This window comes from Natrix helvetica (genome assembly GCF_964273705.1).
Source record: "Natrix helvetica genome assembly, chromosome: 7".
Classification (NCBI taxonomy): Eukaryota; Metazoa; Chordata; class Lepidosauria; order Squamata; family Natricidae; genus Natrix; species Natrix helvetica.
In genome coordinates, this window is record NC_138558.1 from 77323558 (window position 1) to 77343379 (window position 19822).

Here is a 19822-nt window from a genome sequence, read left to right on the forward strand (position 1 = left end):
CTCTGAACCGAAGTTTGATCATGTGTAGAAACAGAAAGAACGGAACGAATCAGGAATGATAATTACCATTTTAATAGTCCTCCTCTTGATTGTTTCTTCTCTAAGCATGATTTCCTTAAAAGAGACCCATAAGACGGGAGAGGTGTTATAATTCAGAATAATTATACGTGGAGGATTGAAAATAAGAACATGTTCGCTTGTCCGGGACATTGAATGAGGTTTTTGCTTGAAATAAAGGCTCCCTGGCTCTTAATCCAACCTCTTAGCCCCTTAGCTACTCAACTTTCAAATTACTCAATCGGTTCCTTTGCTTAGTGGGAATTGAGTCTGCAATGAGAATACAATTCAGCTACTAATCACAGAAGTGATTTATTGGTTCTAGATTAGTGAGCTCCAGGAATTCCTGGAGGGGCTGAATAAATTGGTTTCCCCCCCTCTCTCTTTGCAGTAGATTATCCACTCGTTAAATAATACCTACGTTGCACCAGCTTCAATAGTAAGTACATCTGAAATCATTAGGAACAGAATAAATTGTACTCTGACTCCCACATGTCTTTGAGGATCAAACTTTGATAGTCTACTTGGTTCTGTTTTTTTCTTTGCGCTTCTTTTAGTGGCCAGTAGCTTTCCTGCTGTCTCTTATCTGTATTACTACTGCAAAAAAAAAAAAAATCCATTATGGTTAATGCTGCGATTCATCCTAATGTTAGTTCATGATATCTCATTGGGTCAAAGGTGCAGCTTCTTTGCATAGGAAAATGTTCTCTACGAGTGTATTATTTATTCTTATTACAGAATGCATAGTGCAATAAATCCATTCCTATAAAGCCACAGGAACCTATAATTTGCATATGCCTCAGCTAATAACTCTTTTTGATTAGCAGTGGCAATGCAAACAAGCGAGCTAATTTCCTTTGCAACGTTGATAGTTAATCAACAAGAGTCCTTCTTTAAACTTTTCTCTCTTCTCTGTGTTCTCATGACACCTTCCTTTCCCTCTTTAATAAAAGAAGACCAGTGGTATGTCTTTGATACGTGACAGCTCTCATCAATCATTTAAAGATACTCAATATTGATAAACTTGCTGTCTAGGTAAATGATTTTAAAAGAAGGATGGGGATGCTATTGCTCAAATGCAGTGAACATAGCTGAGGTTGTTGCAAACCACGCCGTCTCCAACAATCAAATGCTCTGGAGAACATCAGAATGTACTTTATTTAAACCTCTTCTGTATATTTTCCTGAAAACCCAGATGAGTTTGAGTCTGGAAGTGTTGCTGAAGAGAGTTCACATCGACATCCATGGTTATACATATTGATTAAAACCAGGGGATTAAAACTCCAACCTAAACTTTCTGGAATCTAGCAGAATACTTATTAACTTTCCATGCTTCAACTAACTAACTAACTAACTAACTGGCTGACTAACTTTCTTTCTTTCTTTCTTTCTTTCTTTCTTTCTTTCTTTCTTTCTTTCTTTCTTTCCTTCTTTCCTTCTTTCTTTCTTTCTTTCTTTCCTTCCTTCCTTCCTTCCTTTCTTTTTAAAAATATTTTTATTGAACTTATTTCAACTTTAAAAAACAAATCACAAATCTCCACTCATTACAGCAAGTCCGTATCAGTATCATTCATATTTACCTAAGCTCTATTTCTATGTTCTCTAATATACTCTATATTATATAGTCACTTAGAATATAATAATATAATAATATTTACAGAATTATACAGTGTTATCATATTTGTTGTAGATAATACTTAATTCTTATACAGTACTTTGCATCCATTTATACTATCTACTCCACACTTTATAATTCTTCTCTCTCTCTCTCTCTCTCTCTCTCTCTTTCTTTCTTTCTTTCTTTCTTTTAGTTATTTATTGAATTCATATTGCCACTTGTTTGCCCATGGTGACTCAAGGTGGCTTACGGACAATAAAACCACATTTAAAACAATAAAAACTAACAAAAAGGATCAAATAAATTAGCATAGTACAATATAACCAAATATTTAGCAGTTGGATTTCAACTTCAACTACCTTAGGATGGAGTGCAGGGGAAGTAGGATCTGGGGTTGGGCAGGGATTAGAGCCCTGGTGTCTCAGTGGTTAGAATGCAACATTGCAGGCTGACTCTGCCCACAGCCAGCAGTTCAATCCAGTTCCATTTAGAAGGACATGCAATACTGGAGTCTCAGCGGATACACAGGGAGTTTTGGTCAGTGGTGGGATTCAAAAAAATTTACTACAGTTTCTGTGGGCATGGCTTGGTGGGCGTGGCATGGCTTGGTGGGTGGGGCAGGGGAAGGTTAATGCAAAATCCCCATTCCCTCCCAATCAGCTGGGACTCGGGAGGCAGAGAATAGATTGGAGGGGGGGGCAGTCAAAGGTGGCATTTGCAGGTTCTACAAACTACTCAAACTTTCCACTACTGGCTCTCCAGGACTGGTCAGGATCTGCTGAATGCCACCTCTGGTCTTGGTAAAGATTGCCAATCGTTGGAGGAGCCTCAAAAGTGCCGGTAGGAAGGCTGTTCTGTGTGATGGACAAGTAGATGGTGAGGATATTTAGGAGAGGTCAAGAGAGGGTAGCAGAGCTCGTTGTGGTGGACATATGATATTGGAGGACAAACTGACTACACTGACAATCCTAAAAACTGACTTAAAACCATACGAAGGTAACCGAAGGGTGGATGGGAATCCCTCCTGCTTCCAGCTTTCTCCCTTTGCTTTGAGCAAATGCTTAAAAGGTGTTTTTGAAAAGCTTTGGCTACGCCGGTTTTCCCGTTTTCTCCAGAATGAATTTTAATGGAATCCTTTCTGGGGTTTTACGGCTAGTATTCAGATGACGTGGTTGATATGGTATAACTCTCACTCTAGATTCCGTGGCAGGAGTTTCACTGCTCAGGCGCCACACCGCCACACAACACCTCAAAGTGTGACACGGAAGCTATATTTGGTTGTCTCTGGCCCAGCAGCTGTTATGGGCATCTTCTGGTTTACCCCCCAAACATCTGTCTCTTCCACCGAAGGCCAGAGCCCCCCTCGGGTTCCTTGACTCCGTGTCATATTTTCCCAGGGTTCTTCTGAACCTTTAACCAGGCAGGTGAGGCTGCTTGGAGGGCTTCACGGGGCCAGAACGGCTGACTGCAGTGGAATTTCCCACCGGCTGCAGCGTGAAAAGGAATACAGGAGTGAATCCAAGGGCGTAGGAGGAAGGGAAGAGTTCTTAGCCAGTTGTGAGACGTGAACTAGCAGGGAGGAATTTGGAATAGTTCAGAATCTTCCTTTCTTCCTCCCTCCTTCCTCCTTTATTCCCTCCCTCCTTCCCTCCCTCCTTTCTCCTTCCTCCCTTCCTCCCTCCTCCCTTTCTCCTCCCTCCTTCTTTCTTCCCTCCCTTCTCCCTTCTTCCCTCCCTCCCTCCTCTCTCCTTTCCTCCTCCCTCCCTCCCTTCCCTCCCTCCCTCTCTCCTTTCTCCTTCCTTCCTCCTCCCTTTCTCCTCCCTCCTTCATTTCTCCTTCTTTCTTCCCTTCCTCCTTCCCACCCTCCTCCTTCCTTCCCTCCCTCCTTTCTTCTTCCCTCCTTCCTCCCTTCCCTCCCTCCCTCCCTCCCTCCTTTCTCCTTCCTTCCCTCCTTCCTTCCTTCCATTCCTCCCTCCCTCCCTCTCTCCCTTCCTTCCTTCTCTCTCTCCCTTTGCAATAAATCACTTCAGGCATACTTTTTCAATAATGCTTGCATGTTGCTTATGCATCTAACTGTTTTTGCAAGATGTTTGACACCACACTGAGATTATATGAAACCCCCTATCCCTACTCCCTCAATGCTAGACACCAACATCTTAAATACTTTCTAGACTACACTATCAGATAGATAGTATAGTGTGGAAACAAAGAACTCCTTAGAACTAAGGAGTTATTTCCTGACAGTGAGAACAATTAACCAGTGGGACAACTTGCCTCCAGAAGTTGTAAATGCTCCAACACTGGAAGTTTTTAAGAAGATGTTTGATAACAATTTGTCTGAAGTGGTGTAGGGTTTCCTGCCTAGGCAGGGGGTTGGACTAGAAGACCTTCAAGGTCCCTTTCAACTCTGTTATTTTATTCTATTCAATGGGATACAAACAGATGTCTGCCAATGTTCACAAAGGAGTTAATATCAGATAGATAGATGATAGATAGATATAGATAGATAGACAGACAGATAATGAGATAGATGATAGATAGATAGATAGATAGATAGATAGATAGATAGATAGATAGATAGATAGATAGATAGATGATAGATAGATGATGGATGGGGAGAGGGAGAGAGGGAAAGAGAGGGAGGGAGGGACGGAGGGACGGAGGGAGAGAGAGAGAGAGAGAGAGAGAGAGAGAGAGAGAGAGATTTCAGCTGAATGGGGCCTAAACTGTCTCTTAAGATAATCAGTTGGCAAAGAAATTCCTACGGAATTTGACAAGACAACCATCCCTTCTTTAGGATAAAATCTACTTTCCTCCCAGAGGGAGTGAAATACATTTGATATGCTTACAGCTTCGGAGCCTCTGTGCATTTTTTTGGTGCACCCGAGTCTCTTTTGAGGGAGGGGCGGTCTAGAAATCCAATAAAGTTAAGTTAAAGTGGTGCATTTAAGCTTTTAGCTGGCCAACTAGGACTGTAGCAGACAAAATTTGCGATGAAAGTATGATGTCCTTCAAAGAACAAAAGCAGTAACAAAAACAACCATAATTAAAATAATGCAAAGCCATTAAGCAACAGCACAAAAAGGTCAAAATTATACAGAGAGATCAACCTTGGCAGCTGTCGGACAATTATATTGCTAATAAATCACATTAGTTGTACCTTCTGGTTCCTCTTATTATTTATATAGACTGCAACCATACATCAATTATGATATATTCGGGCAGGGGTCAGTTGCATCCTTGTGAGGACAAATGATGTTGGAAATGTTTTTGGTTCCATCTGGAACAGTTTCTCCTTATTTTAAAGAGAGAGAAACCCTATTCCAGTCCAACCAAATAACATTTTCAACTCTTAAATGCGGAATGCAGTACAAGAAGCGCAAAACAGCTTGCCCCGAGTCATTATCATCAGCATCATGGGATACAAGTTGTTAAATTTAGCGTTACTATTTTGCAGACTTTTTATAGTACTCACGGCTTATTTCTGTTTATGCAGAGGCCACAAATATGTATTTACTCTTGCAAAGCTTTTGACAGTTCTCTAGACAGAAGGGCTGATGAATCATCCAGCCAAACAAAGTCCCTTTTCTGAAATTTGGAGTCTCAGAGACGTGACAGAAAAAAGAGAAAGCCAAAGGAGGAGGAGGGGAGAAAACGAGAGGAAGTAGAGAAGGAATAATTATCCATCATTCTCAGTCTGCACCAGACTTCAAGAAGCCCTGGAAAAAATTAGGAATGCTATGATGTCTACATCCGGGCTGAAATAACTTTCTTTTTCCCTTCTCTTTATGTCCTCTTGCTGCCGTCAGATTCTCGCTGTCTCTGTGCCAACGGAAAGCCACTAGATAAGATCGCTGAGAGGCAGTGGACGGGATAAAGTGGAGATCAAGAGAAGGGGAGGCAGTGGGAAGATGGAAGAGAATGGATGGGTAGACAGCTCCTAACGTATCCACTAGAATGACAATCTTTCACCTGCAGCTGGTTGAAGGGAATTTGTTTTGGTGAAGTTGAACTCAATTTATATTAGTAGACTATAACCACAGATTTCTAGATGATTGTGTAAAAAATACATGTGTCAGGGTCCCAAATGGCATCCGAAAGTACATCAGAGTCCGAGGCAAAGCATTCCTCAAAGTTCCAATTGATGAAGAGAGCCATGTTGGCACATCTGGGAAAACCTGAATCTGAAAGCTTCCCGGTTCTCCCCACCCAGTTGAAAGTTCAAGATCTTGCCCCCACACCCACAAGTCCATCCCATGGTCCAATCATCCACTGCCATGAAGACAGATTCCTCCCATCCAGTTCCAGTCCGGTGCAGAGGTGCAAAGACAAAGGATGACCTTGGCTTTCTAGAAAGAATTTTGTTATGGCTACATAGCATCTCACTCCATACCATCCCCCCCTCCTGTTTTCCCACAATAAAAAATGCATAGTAGAAGAATAGAAAGTGTGGCAGGACAAAAGTCCAAAAGAAAAGATGGCCGCAGGCCCGATAACATATCATAGAAATAGGAGTGGTGGAAGTTCTTTATCTTTTATGGTTGAGTTAGAACATAGAATAATAGGGCTGGAAGGGACCTTGGAGGTCTTCTAGACCAACCCCCTGCTCAAGCAAGAAACCCTATACCATTTCAGACAAATGGATGTCTAATCTCTTCTTTAAAAACTTCCAGTGATGAAGCAACCACATCTTCTGGAGGCAAGTTCACTAATGAATTGTCCTCACTGTTAGGAAATTTCTCCTTAGTTCTAAGTTGCTTCTCCCCTTGATGAGTTTCCACCCATTGCTTCTTGTCCTGCCCTCAGGTGTCTTGGAGAATAGCTTGACTCCCTCTTCTTTGTGGCAGCCCCTGAGATATTGGAAGACTGCTATCCTGTCTCCCCTAGTCCTTCTTTCTCTTAAACTAGACACACTCAGTTCCTGCAACCGTTCTTCCTATGTTTTAGCCTCCAGTCCCCTAATCCTCTTTGTTCTTCTTCTCTGCACTCCTTCTACCCTCTTTCTAGCTCTGCTCTCTGCTCTCTGCTCCCCTTCTTGTACCACAATGCTTTACAAATCTATATCTTGTGTTCACTGATGATTCTTGGCTTCGTATTGTGCGTCATTACAGGTTCGTCCTTGTTTGTTCCTTTCTGTTTACAGCCCTTGATTTTAAAAGTAATTAAGTTTTCCCAATTCCCTGGATGCATCAGTTGTTCCCTTGTGCTAGATGAGGTCTTCGTTCTCCAGGGGATTTGTATCATTCTGGGGCATTCATATTCTTTTGTGTGTGTGTGTAAATAACGAACGAGGGTATTAAAAGAGCTAATTTGATTTCACATCAACTCAACTGCCATTTATCATTTATTTATTTCTCCCCCTGAAAATGTTGCTGCCAGTTTTGGCATGCGGTCATCCTGCGGGACTCCCCTTGTTGTTATGATCAAAGTGTAAGCCCTCTAGGAGAGGCATTTATTTGGGGCAACCCGGACTGGACAGTTTTACTTCTTCACATTGTGTAAGTTGAAAAGTGTTTCTTTGCAATGCAATGCATTTGGACGTAGATCTGGGTTCAGGGAAGCAGGCCTGTTTTAAAGGATTTTAGGCCAGGCCTGGTGAGCTCCTAATACAAGATTTTGTAGGGGGAATAACATAACATACGAATTCCACAATAAGCCATTTAAACTTTTGCAGGGAAAAACAGGATAAAATTCTAATCACATTTTAAAAGCCTCCTTCAAGTTGAAGCTGGCTTCTGATGATTTCTGGTCATTGTATGCATAAGCAATAAAGTTTTCTGAGACGCCAGAATGAACAAAGGTCCTTCCCTCCACACTGAAGAAACAAACTTCTGGCAATGGAGGAAGGGCCCAGAGTCCTGCATGTGCTGACTGGGGCATTCTGGGAGTTGAAGTCCACCCGTCTTAAAAAGTTGAGAAACGCTGTCCTAGGTTGGGTTGGATTGGGAATAGGAAGAGCTTGACCCCCAGTTTATGGGGAGATTTTCCCTCAAGCCAACCTGCCCAACAGGGATCCAATTTGAGAAGACCTTCCTAATGACTTTACTCTTCAAGGCAATTGGGAGCCAAAGGCAGGCTGCCAGGATCTGGGCTCCAAAACTCTGGGGAGCCACTAGAAGGCAGTAATCTATCATCTGTCTGTCTGTCTGTCTATCTACTGTCAAATTTATCATCTGTCTATCTATCTGTCAATCTATCATGAATCTCTCATTTGTCAATCTGTCAGTCTTACTGTCTATCATCTATCTATCTATCTATCTATCAATCAATCATCTGTCTGTCTGTCTGTCTGTCAAATTTATCATCTGTCATTCTTATCTGTCATTCTATCTATCTGTCAATCTATCATATATCTTTCATCTGTCAATCTATCTGTCAGTATGTCTGTCAGTCAGTCTGTCAATCTGCCAGTCAGTCTGCCTGTCTACTTTATCAATCAATCAATCAATCATCTATCCATCCATCCACCCACCCACCCACCCACCCAAATCCTCTGGTAGCTTATAGCTAAAGGCAGATATGTTTCGGGGACCCCGAGTACCTACAGATATTTCTATCGCTAAACTTGTTCTTACATCTGAACTGCCTAACTCCGCTCGACATTCCCCCCAAACCCTGGAAAGTGCAAAGTCGCAAAGCTGCCCCCCCCCCCTTTATGCCACAAGTTGACAAGGACAAAAAGGAAGGAAAGGAAAACCAACAGCGTGCTGACGTCGGTGCAGCCCAATAAACTTTTCGCAGCTCGGGCTCCCTCCCCTCCTACAACGCGGTGCTCAAAGGCGGCGTAATACAAGCGCGCGCCCCCTCAACCCCCCACCCCCAAAGATCGCTCTTCCTTTGCCCAGAGTGGGGGGTGGGTGGGGTGGCCTGTTTCCCTTCGGCCCTTGAGTCGGGGTTGTAGCCTCTTCCCTCCTTCCCTCCGGCGGCGGAGGCGGCGGCGGCGGCGGCGGCGTCTTCCCTTTGCTCCGGGCGTATCCACTGAGAAGGGGACTTTCCCTGGGCAGAGTTGGCTTTGCAGACCCCTCCTCTGGGCGAGCGGGGGTGGGGGTTCAGCCGAAGTGGCTGGGAAGGAGGCAGCCGGAGAAGCGCTCCTGACGTGCTCCCCACCTGGGGGCATCGAACACGCATCCGTGGCAGCCGGCGGCCTCTTTGCAAGGGGAGCGGAGCGCGGTGCGGAGCCTTCCTCCTGCCCGTCTTTTGCCTTCTTTCTGCTGGGTGGATGAATGGATGGATAGATGGATAGATAGATAAAAAGATAGATAGATAGAGAAAGAGAGAGAGACGAACAGACGGACAGACAGACAGACAGACAGACAGACAGATAGATAGATAGTCGGACAGATGGATGGATCGATGGATGGATAGATAGATAGACAGACAGACAGACAGACAGACAGACAAGTGGAAGCGCAACTTGGCGGCGTGGAAACTCTGCCTTCTGGTCCAGCCAAGGACTCTCCCTCCGCGGGGGAAGATTTGGCCCAGCCCAAAATGAGCGGATGCCGCAGACGCTGCAAACGGGAAATCTTGAAATTTGCCCAGTACCTCTTCAGGGTGCTCACCGGGACGCTTCAACCAGGTAAGCTTACCTGAGCTGCTGGGTGGACGCGACTTCCAGCTGCCTGGCTGGAAGACGCTGCTATTTCCGAGCTCCTTCCATGAACCACCAAGGCGAAGGTCCAGGCGTCTCTTGATGCGAATTCTGCCCAAGCAGGAAAACCGAAAAGCAGGCATGAACTTGGAGTCCTTAAAGGGGTTGCGGGTGTGCAGAGTGCGGTTAAATACGGGTTTTCATCCGCGTTTGAACCGAGCGCGTTTGATTATCTTGTTCCAGCGTATTTTCTTTTCTCACTTGTAACGTCTGAACGGGTTTGCGTTGTCGTCTTTGGCGAGCAGAGCTGATTCCGCAGAGTAAACTTCACACCAACGCTGGGTGTTAGTGTGGGGTTGGTCGGGTAGGGAATTGTCGGAGGGGGGGGGGGGGGGAGAAATAGTGAAATAGTAGTAGAATTTGCAGCCTGTGGATTTTTATTTGTTTGTTTGTTTCTAATGTCTCTTCCCAAAGCAGAATCTTTGAAACTGGAGGCTTTGAAAGAAGTGTCTGTGTGTGTGTGTGTGTGTGTGTGTGTGTGTGTGTGTGTGACTGAGCACGTGTGCACACACAAAACATGGCTTAATCTCTAAGGAGGATGAGAAGAATAGGGCAGGAAGAGCATTGATAGATTGATCTTACTTTTAAAAGAATAGAATAGAAAAAGAGAGCTGGAAGGGACCTTGGAGGTCTTCTAGTCCAACCCCCTGCCTAGGCAGGAAACCCTACACCACTTCAGACAAATGGTTATCCAACATCTTCTTAAATTTTTTTAGTGATGGAGCATCCATAACTTCTGGAGGCCAAGTTGTTCCACTGATTAATTGTCCTCACTGTCAGGAAATTTCTCCTTAGTTCTAAGTTGCTTCTCTCCTTGATTAGTTTCCACCCATTGCTTCTTGTTCTGCCTTCAGGAGCTTTGGAGAATAGTTTGACTCCCTTTTCTTTGGGGCAACCCCTGAGATATTGGAAGACTGCTATATATGTCTCTTGGGCTTTAGAGTAGAAGCAGGCTGCCATTCTCAATAAAGAATAATGCATTTCCCCCCATGGTGAGCATGCTAGGATGCCACATTTCTTGGGTGACAAACTCCATGTAATAATCCTAGATTATGTTAACATCTCGGTTGCTTTTTTTTCAAGACAATAGTTGTCTTTTCCCTTGTTAAAAATGCCAATTTATGATGTGCTGGTAGGACACAGCAATCACAGTTGCATCTCTATATAGACGGGTTAATGGAAGGCCAAGAGTTTGCACAGAAATGTTAGGCAAAATCAGGAATTAGGATACTGTAATTAAAACCCCGAGGATGGACAGACAGAAATGGGCTGCTCTCAGCATTAACTCTTGGCTACTTACTAAGCCTTGAAAGTTTTCTTTATTTTTATTTCTGTAAAGTTTTTATGTGCTGATGTGTACGTACGTTGTTTGACTCAATTTTTGACGGGGGAGTTTATATCTTCCAGATTCCTAAGCGGGTGATTTCGTTGCTTTGTTTATTGACATTTATTTGAATTTTATGTTACCCTATTCAAGTCGTCTAATTGCCAATCTTAATCCTTTCCCTCTTTTGCCACACCTGGGGTGTAGTGAGGCCAAGCATTTTACCACTCTCTCTTGTTTACTTATTTATTGAGCAAATTCACATTTCCCAAATGGTGACTTCTGGAAAGAGTTTTCAAGCAAAATAATGAGTCAAACCACATCGCCATGTTAAAAAGACCAGAGATCTCCCATTCTCAGCCAACAGCTTCTCCGAAGAGTTTGTAGACTTCCCACTTCTACTTTTTCAGCTTCTGTGTCAGCTCTGTAGTTTGGCCAAGGTGACCACTCAGTTGGCTTTACCTTCTTGGCTACTGTTTTTCTGATTTTTCTTCCCACGCCTTCCTTTTCCCCTTGCTACCGTATCAGCGAACGGGGACAACCCAACCAGAGTTAATACCTTCATTTGAACGGAGAAGAATTAGTCACAAATGAAATCCTCTCATTACGGGAATTCTCTTCCATTTAAACCAATAAATTAAGCTTGAGCTTAATTCTCCCACTGAAAGTCAGCAGGGGTTTAAAATAATTTACTTTTGAATGCTGAGGCCTGTTTCTAAAGGAGTTGGTGGCCTGGAACATCCATTCTTTTGCTCTTACGGTGTTGCTCTGACTTCTCGATTTCAATCTGTTGAGTTCTATAGATCCCCAGTCCTACTCGCTGGACTCACACTGAGTAAGGCGTGAATGGGCTACATCTCCCTAACACTCCACTGCCAGCCAATCAATATTGAGACGATCTCAAAACGCCAGAGGGTCTAGCAGTTGGAATATGAAATATTCTCCCCTCTCTCCATCCACGAAGTTGTTGTTGTGGCCCACCAGCGGAGATGGCAGCAGATTCGGAGAGTGAGGAGGTTGGGGAGGAACACGGACCGTTCCTAGAGTCTGGGGAAGGCTCGGATGAGGAACTGGTTCATCCTCCCCCTAGCTGGCCTCTGAAGAGGTATCTGGGGAAGCGTTTGGGGGAATCATCACAATCTGACAAGCTCCCACTATCTGTCTAATCTTGATACACCAGAGTCCAAGGTCCGTGGCTGATATCTGATAAAAACTAGTCTGTCACCATACTGCAAGTTCACAACTGCTGTAAATTATTGAGTAGTTGATCTTCTAGTGCATCTCCAGCATTTTTCAGGAGCCCAGTTGTCAACATCACCCCCTTGTTCACGAAAAGGGGGAAAAATGGAGACAAAAGTTAGGTGTCTGGTTGTCTAAAAATCGGGAAAGAAAGAGAGGCAGGTGGGTTATCGTGCCTGACATTTTTGCCTGATCGCCTGGTGGCGCAGTGGTTAGAATGCAGTATTGCAGGCAAACTCTCCCACAGTCTGGAGTTCGATCCTGACCGGCTCAAGGTTGACTCAGCCTTCCCTCCTTCCGAGGTGGGTAAAATGAGGACCCAGACTGTTGGGGGCAAATAGGCTGACTCTGTAAACCGCTCAGAGAGGGCTGTAAAAGCACTATGAAGCAGTATATAAGTCCAAGTGCTATTGTTTGTATTACTAGCTTCTGTGCTTAATCCAGACGACCCATTTCCTGGCTATGAACTGTTTCTAGACATGACTGTTTAAAGAAAATGTTGTAGCTCTGGAGCCTCTTCCTTTCCCAGGTCCATGTTCGTTCTCCTCCCCCTTTCAGATCAAAGTGACTGCGGAAAGCTTCTGGCCAGAACTTAGAATGTTCATATTTCTTCCTTCAGCCTCAGAATAACATTGCAATTTCATGCTCAGCTGGAGAGGAATCTTCTTTTCCTACCTGGCTCATGGTGAGCATCCCTTGTGCTTTAATCTGAACGGGGGTCCAGCAAATCGGAAGTGGCCTGAAGAGAAAGTTCACATCCAGCACATCAGAGCTACATCACACGGTAACCTGTGGGGCTCATTTCCCACTGGCTTTGGATGGCTTGGGCAGGGCAAGCATTAAGCATGAGAGGTGATTGCAGGGGGGGGCATCCATTTTCATGGGCTCAGAGACCCCAAAGCTTGTTGCCCCTCATGCACCCTACAAGTGTAAAGGAAGGAGTGATGGAGGCCTGAAGGGCGCAGAGAAAGGAAGAGATTAGGGACTGAATATATTCGGCTTGAAAGTTTATTACAGACAAATGAAGGAAAGAGCTAATGCCTAATTTATAGAGTAATAGAATAGCAGAATAACAGAGTTGGAAGGGACCTGGGAGGTCTTCTAGTCCAGCCTCTTGCTTAAGCAGGAGACCCATTTCAGACAAATTGTTGTGGACTGCCAGTGGCCAGCAGAGCTGGCAGCCGATTCGGACAGTGAGGAGGTTGGGGAGGAACATGGGCCGGTCCTGGAGTCTGGGGAAGGCTCTGGTGAGGGCTCTGTGTCGGAGGCAGAGAGGGGGCCAGGGCCGTCTGACGGTTATCAGCTGCCTTCAGATTCAGACATCAGTGGGGCAGAAGAACAGCTGGAGCCTGTTCCCAGGGTGCGCATGCACAGAGCTGCCAGAAGGCAAGAACAATTAAGAAAAAAAGGGTGACTTGGGAGTAAGGCTTGGAGATGATTGGCCCCTCCCATAAGACATAAAAGAGGAACAAATGGGAAGTGAGCTTTTGCAGGAAGCAATTAGTTCATCTGGTCAGTTCAAGCTTGGGAAAGTTCTGTTTGACTCTGTGCTAAGTTTGGCCTTGCTCTGAATTTGGCAATTAGGTCTTTGTTAGCATTCCAAGGGAGATAAGGTGGGTCTTTATCAACATTCCCCTGAAAGACTGTGGCAACTCGAGCAGACATCTGTCGGAATCTTCACAGACAGTTTGTGAAGCCTTGTGGGCTGTGAATGACCATAATTTACAGCCGTATAAATAAAAGAGGGTTTTTGGGTCTAAGGTTGTGATTTATGCTTTCTCAGGAAGCCTCTGTCAGAACACAAATGACTGTCCAGTCTCTTCTTAAAACCCTTCAGTGATGGAGCACCCACAACTTCTGGTGGCAAGCTGTTCCACTGGTTAATTGTCCTCACCGTTAGGAAGTTTCTCCTTAGTTCCAGGTTGCTTCTCTCCTTCATTAGTTTCCATCCGTTGCTTCTCGTCCTGCCTTCTGGTGCTTTGGAGAATAGGTTGACCCCCTCCTCTTCTCTGGGGCAGCCCCTCAAATACCAGAACAATATCTAAACGTCCATCGTCTCTTTTTTCCAAATACATTTTGAGGCATCTTAGGATGCCAATCCAAAATGCAGGCAGCTCATCTCCTCCTTCTCTGTTTCATTTCTGTATTTGCAGTCAAAGGAGTGGGAAGGACAGAGGTAAAATCTGATCACAACATCGGTTATTAGTAGAGCAAATTTTTATGCGCTGTTCCCAAAATAAATACTGGCAGATTAAAATTAGTTGTCATCAGAATGCTGCTTTGGTTTCCCAGAAACAAGGAGAGCCAAAGAATCACGAGAAATGTGTGTTTCGTCCTTGTATTCGCTCCCTTTTTAAACACACACAGACACAAACAAACATATTATATACTCTACACCCCCCCCCACACACACACGCACACACACATACACAGACTCTGGTATGCCCAAATATGGGAGGGAGCATACTGCTTCCCTTTTGCCTTTCAGCCCCATTCCAGGAGCCTTCCAGGCAGAAAAACCATTTTTGTGTTGCATTTTTGCCGATAAATAAATAAAGGGAGACTAGTATAGATCTATTTCAAGCTATTTAACTCTCATCAGCTAGCCATACCCTTACTGGGATTTGAACTTGGGCTGTATTACACATTAGGCAGTTGTATTAATCTCTAAGCCACAAGCTCTCCTCCCTTATCAGCTGAGCCAGGGGAATGATTAAGTGGCTTAGAGGTTAATATAACTGCCTAATATGTAAAAACAGCCCAAGTTCGAATCCCAGTAAGGGTATGGCTAGCTGATGAGAGCTAAATAGCTTGAAATGGATCCATACTAGTCTCCCTTTATTTATTTAGTGGCAAAAATGCAATACTACACTACACACATACACACTGCCTATTTATAATAAAAGTAAAAAAGTAGTTCTTTTAAAGTATTGACTTATTCCCTTACTGCATATTATAAGCAAAAGGTGTACTATCCGATTAAAAGAAAAGCTGTTGGATTAAGATGAGGCATGACAACAGTGGAAGATGCTTCCTATGTAGCCAAGCCCTGATACTACAATGTTAGTTTGAAATACAACTAGTCCTCGACTTACGACAGTTCATTTAGTGACCGTTCAAAGTTACAACGGTATTGTAAAAAGTGAGTTAGGATTGTTTTTCACTATTAATGATTGTTGCAGCATCCCTATGATCCAAGTTCAGACACTTGGCAACTGACTCCTATTTATGACTGTCACAATGTCCTGGGAGGTTCATGTGATCCCCTTTTGCAACCTTCTGACGAGCAGAGTCAATGGTGGAAGCCAGACTTACTTAATGACTGTGTTGCTAAGTGATTGCAGTGATTCCCTTAACAGCTGTGGCGAGCGAAGTCACAAAATGGGACAAAACTCACTTAACAAATCTCTTGCTTAGCAACATGAAGTTTGGCTTCAATTGGGGTTGTAGCAATAGCACTTAGACTTATATACCACTTCACAGTGCTTTTACAGCCCACTCTAAGTGGTTTACAGAGTCAGCCTATTATCCCCCAACAATCTGGGTCCTCATTTTACTGACCTCAGAAGGCTGAGTTGACCTTGAGCTGGTCAGGATTGAACTCCTGGCAGTGGGCAGAGTTAGCTTACAATACTGCATTTTAACAGGAAGGAAGGAAGGAAGGAAGGGAGGTGGGAAGGAAGGGAGGGAGGGAGGACGGGCAATAGCACTTAGAGTTATATACCGCTTCACTGTGTTTTGATAGACCTCTCTAAGCGGTTTATAGAGTCAGCCTCTTGCCCCCAACAATCTGGGTCCTCGTTTTACCAACCTCGGAACAACAGAAGGCTAAGTCAACATTGAGCCTGTTGAGATTTGAACTGCCAAATTGCAGGCAGCTGGCAGTCAGCAGAAGTAGCCTGCAGTACTGTACTCTCACCACTGCGCCATCATGGTTCAGTCCACTTCCTGTTCCTGATCTGGGAGATGATTAGGCTGAGCCTGAGGTCAGGGTCAAATACGTCATTAGTTTGGAGTCATGAGAGACCGAAGTCCCTGTGAAAAGAGGGTGGGGGGAACGAAGCATGTTTGTTCTGTCAAACATCTGGCTGTGGGCTTCTAATGAGATTATTGTGGCCTGCTGTGACATCTAATTGAATTGCATGCACTGTTGCTGACCAGACATTTGTAAGTGAATGGTTGAATTGAACAGCTTTTGTAGTACTGTAGCTACCCACTAGTTCAGGCTGTTTCTACATTGTTAGCTTTTAGTTGTTGATGTGAGCGACACATCTGAATTTCTACTAGGCTACACAAACCGCAGTCGCTTGCTGTAATTCTCAGTCATCCAGATCATGGTTGCCCAAAAGGTCTTTTTCAAGAGGAGAAAGGAAGAAAGGAAGAAAGGAAGAAAGAAAGGAAGAAAGAAGAAAGAAAGAAAGAAAGAAAGAAAGAAAGAAGAAAGAAAGAAAGAAAGAAAGAAAGAAAGAAAGAAGAAAGAGAGGGAGGGAGGGAGAGAAAGAAAGAAAGAAAGAAAGAAAGAAAGAAAGAAAGAAAGAAAGAAAGAAAGAAAGAAAGACAGACAGACAGACAGACAGACAGACCAGTTGTCTTTTGAGAAAGCACCTTTGGGACACTTTGCTGTAATGTAAGTTCATAAAGACATTTTGTCGTATTCAGCATAGAAGTTAGTCAACTGCAAAATATGGAGTCGTGCATCACCCAGGAATAACAGGCAGATTGAACTACACCGAAAAGTCAACAAAATTCTCCAAAGTTGGTCTTGATGGACCATTTCTACACGGTTTACAAGAAAATTATTATATTGTGGCAAAGCTGGGTTTGACTGGTTGGAATTAAAATGGAAAAAGGAACCAGATAGCAATGTTCCAATATTTGAGGGGTTGCCACAAAGAAGAAAAAGTCGACCTATTCTCCAAAGCAACTGAAGGAAGGTGAGGAAACAATGAACAGAAACTAATCAAGGATGGATAATTATTTGTCTGAAATGGTCTAGCATCTGTTGCTTTAACAGGGGGTTGAATTTGTTGTTGTTGTGAAGTCATGTCCGACCCCATGGACCACATTCCTCCAGGCCTTCCTGTCCTCTCCCATCCTCTGTCCATTGAAGCTCAGGCCGACTGCTTCGGTGACTCCATCCAGCCACCTCCTTCTCTGTCGTCCCCTTCTTCTTCTTTTGCCCTCCATCGTTCCCAGCATGAGGCTCTTCTCCAGGGAGTCCTTCTTCCTTCTCATTAGGTGGAACAAAGTCTTTGAGTTTCCTCTTCAGGATCCGGCCTTCTAAAGAGCAGCCAGGGTTGATCTCCTCTAGGACTGACCGGTTGGATGGCCTTGCAGTCCAAGGGACTCAATGCAGGAGTCTTCTTCTCCAGCACCAGAGTTCAAAGGCCTCCATTCTTTGGCGCTCAGGCTTCCTTCTGGTCCAACCTTCACAGCCATCCATTGCAACTGGGAAAACCAATTGGATTAGAAGACCTCCAAGGCCTCTGTTATTCTGAATCTATATTTCTATCCCAACTAAAAAAAAATCAGATTTTCCTTTCTCAAGAATTGACTGTCAGAATGATGAAAAAATAACCAAATCTTAAAACGATGCAGTTTTCTTACATCTTATGTCATTCTCTTTCCCTATTGCATTATGAGGAAGGGACTTCACAGTTCCTCAGCAGTTCCTCAACCTCTCTTGTCCCCTTCCTCACCCTAAATATTAAACACTTCTCCCAATTTAAGTAATTGGTTCTTACTAGCAGGGATTATCAGAATGGGAGGACTTTCCATGAAATAATAATGCAGAAATGTTCTAAAGTAACAGATTAAAAATAATGTCCTCCAGCTTTTTAAAAGTATTTCAGTTAAAAAGAAAAGAAATGAAATGGTGATGTGAAACTTAATTTTTTAAAATATCCTCTACATCATCCAGCAGAATTTTTAATTTGTAAAACGAACAAATGCTTCATTAGCCCCATATTACTTCTCGGTGTGAGTTTTCTCGTTATTCTGGTAATAAATCTTCAGTTGGGGAAGGACCATGCTCCAAATCATTTTTCATTTGAGTGCATGAAGACTAAAAGTCTTTCTGGGTCAGGCTGTGTAGCTTCCAACGATTCTGTCCTTTTTAGGTGAAATGGTATTTTGCACAGTGTTACAAAGGACGTCCGCATAAAGAGCTGTGAGACATTTGAACATTTTCTCCCTTTTCTTCTTTCCTCCAATTTGGGGAGAAAATATTGGTAACAGTCAGTTATTGATAAGGGTCAAATAGATAAAACTTTTGAATTCTCAGGTGATAAAGAAGAGTTGATAGATAGGACATCTGCCCAACTGCTAAGTAACCCAATTATTTATTTAGCACATTAAGCTACCAGGGTGTGTGTGTGTGTGTGTGTGTGTGTGTGTGTGTGTGTCCATATCTACTCTAATTGGCCTTGTTGCCTTATTTCTACTTCATTCTTGAAATAATGACATCCAGGCCGCCATATCAAAGATCCTATAGAGCAGGGCTCTCCAAATTTGGCAACTTTAAGACTTGTGGATTTCAACTCCAGTAGTGGCTGGGGAATTCTGGGAGTTGAAGTCCCCAAGTAGAATAACAGAGGTGAAAAGGACCTTGGAGGTCTTCTAGCCCAACCCCCTGCCCAAGCAGGAGATCCTATGCCATTTCAGACAAATGGTTGTCCAATCTGTTGTTAAAAACTTCCAGTGTTGGGGCATTCACAACTTCTAGAGGCAAGTTGTTCCACTGGTTAATTGTTCTCACTGTCAGGATTTTTTTCCTTGGTTCTAGGTTGCTTCTCTCCTTGATTGGTTTCCATCCCAAGTCTTAAAGTTGCCAAGTTTGGAGACCTCAGCTATGAAGGAAGAAATCAGTAATGAGGAGGAAAAGTGAGGCTATAAAACACAACTGGCTGCCTTATTCTGCCTCCATATTTTTAATTAAAAATCAGAGTCTAGACCAGTGTTTCTCAAACTTGGTGACTTTAAGTCCTGTGGACTTCAACTCAGATTCTGGGAGTTGAAGTCCACAGGACTTAAAGTCACCAAGTTTGAGAAACACTGGTCTAGACAATGAGTTTGCTGCTCCTAGGAGTTCTGTAAGGGAAGTCTGGGGACGATGGAGAAAGAAATAACTTGCACTTCTCCATCTCCTCCACAATCTCTCCCTGCTTTGATAATCTCCGGTAAATACCACCTCTGGCTGGCCCCACCCCCATCAGTGGGACGAAAGAGACTCATGGGGCTCTGGGGCTGCAGGTTGCTGACACCCGGTCTATCCCATTGAGTCACAACATGTACTGCACAACATGGGCCTCCCGAGTCCCAGCTGATCGGATGGAAATGGGGATGTTGCAGTATCCTTCCCCTGCCACGCCCACCAAGCCACGCCCACAGAACCGGTAGTAAAAAGACATTGAACCCTACCTCTGCCCACCAGCAATTAAACAGCTACAGATTCTCTCTTGGCCTCTCCCTTGCCCAGCGCCTGTTCGCTCCCCCTGTGAGCTCCCTATGATTAAAGAAAAACAACCCACAACCCACAACCTAACAGTGCAGTGATTTCAAGGGCAACCCAGCTAAGCTGGAAATAAATCATCTCAGCTCCCTTAGCATGCTGACAGTTTGGAACAGGCAGATCTGAAGGTAATTTCAAAATTAGCTTTTCGATTTCTTCACCCTTAAGAAAAAAAAAATCTCAATGGCAACTTTTTCCATCTTTCAAGCGGGGAAAAACCCCAGCTTTTGTGTGTTTTCTGTTTCTCTTTTGCGGCAAAAAGAGAAGAATAGAATAGAATATGGGAAGAATAGAATAGAATAGAATAATAGAATAGAATAGAATAGGAATATTGGAATAAAGAATAGGAATAGGGTAGGGTAGAGTAGAGTAGAGTAGAGTAGAGTAGAATAGAATAGAATAGAATAGAATAGAATAGAATAG

General features: G+C 43.7%; 1 protein-coding gene across 1 annotated transcript in view; it reads left to right on the top strand.

Annotated features, from left to right (window-relative positions):
• Positions 1-8963: 8963 nt before the first annotated feature.
• The window catches only part of KCNIP4 (potassium voltage-gated channel interacting protein 4), a 234428-nt gene continuing 223569 nt past the window's right edge, over positions 8964-19822 (top strand). The window contains exon 1 of the mRNA XM_081959033.1: positions 8964-9254. Coding sequence (XP_081815159.1) covers positions 9167-9254 — 88 coding nt within the window. The 5' untranslated portion in view covers positions 8964-9166. The remainder of the gene's footprint in view (positions 9255-19822) is intronic.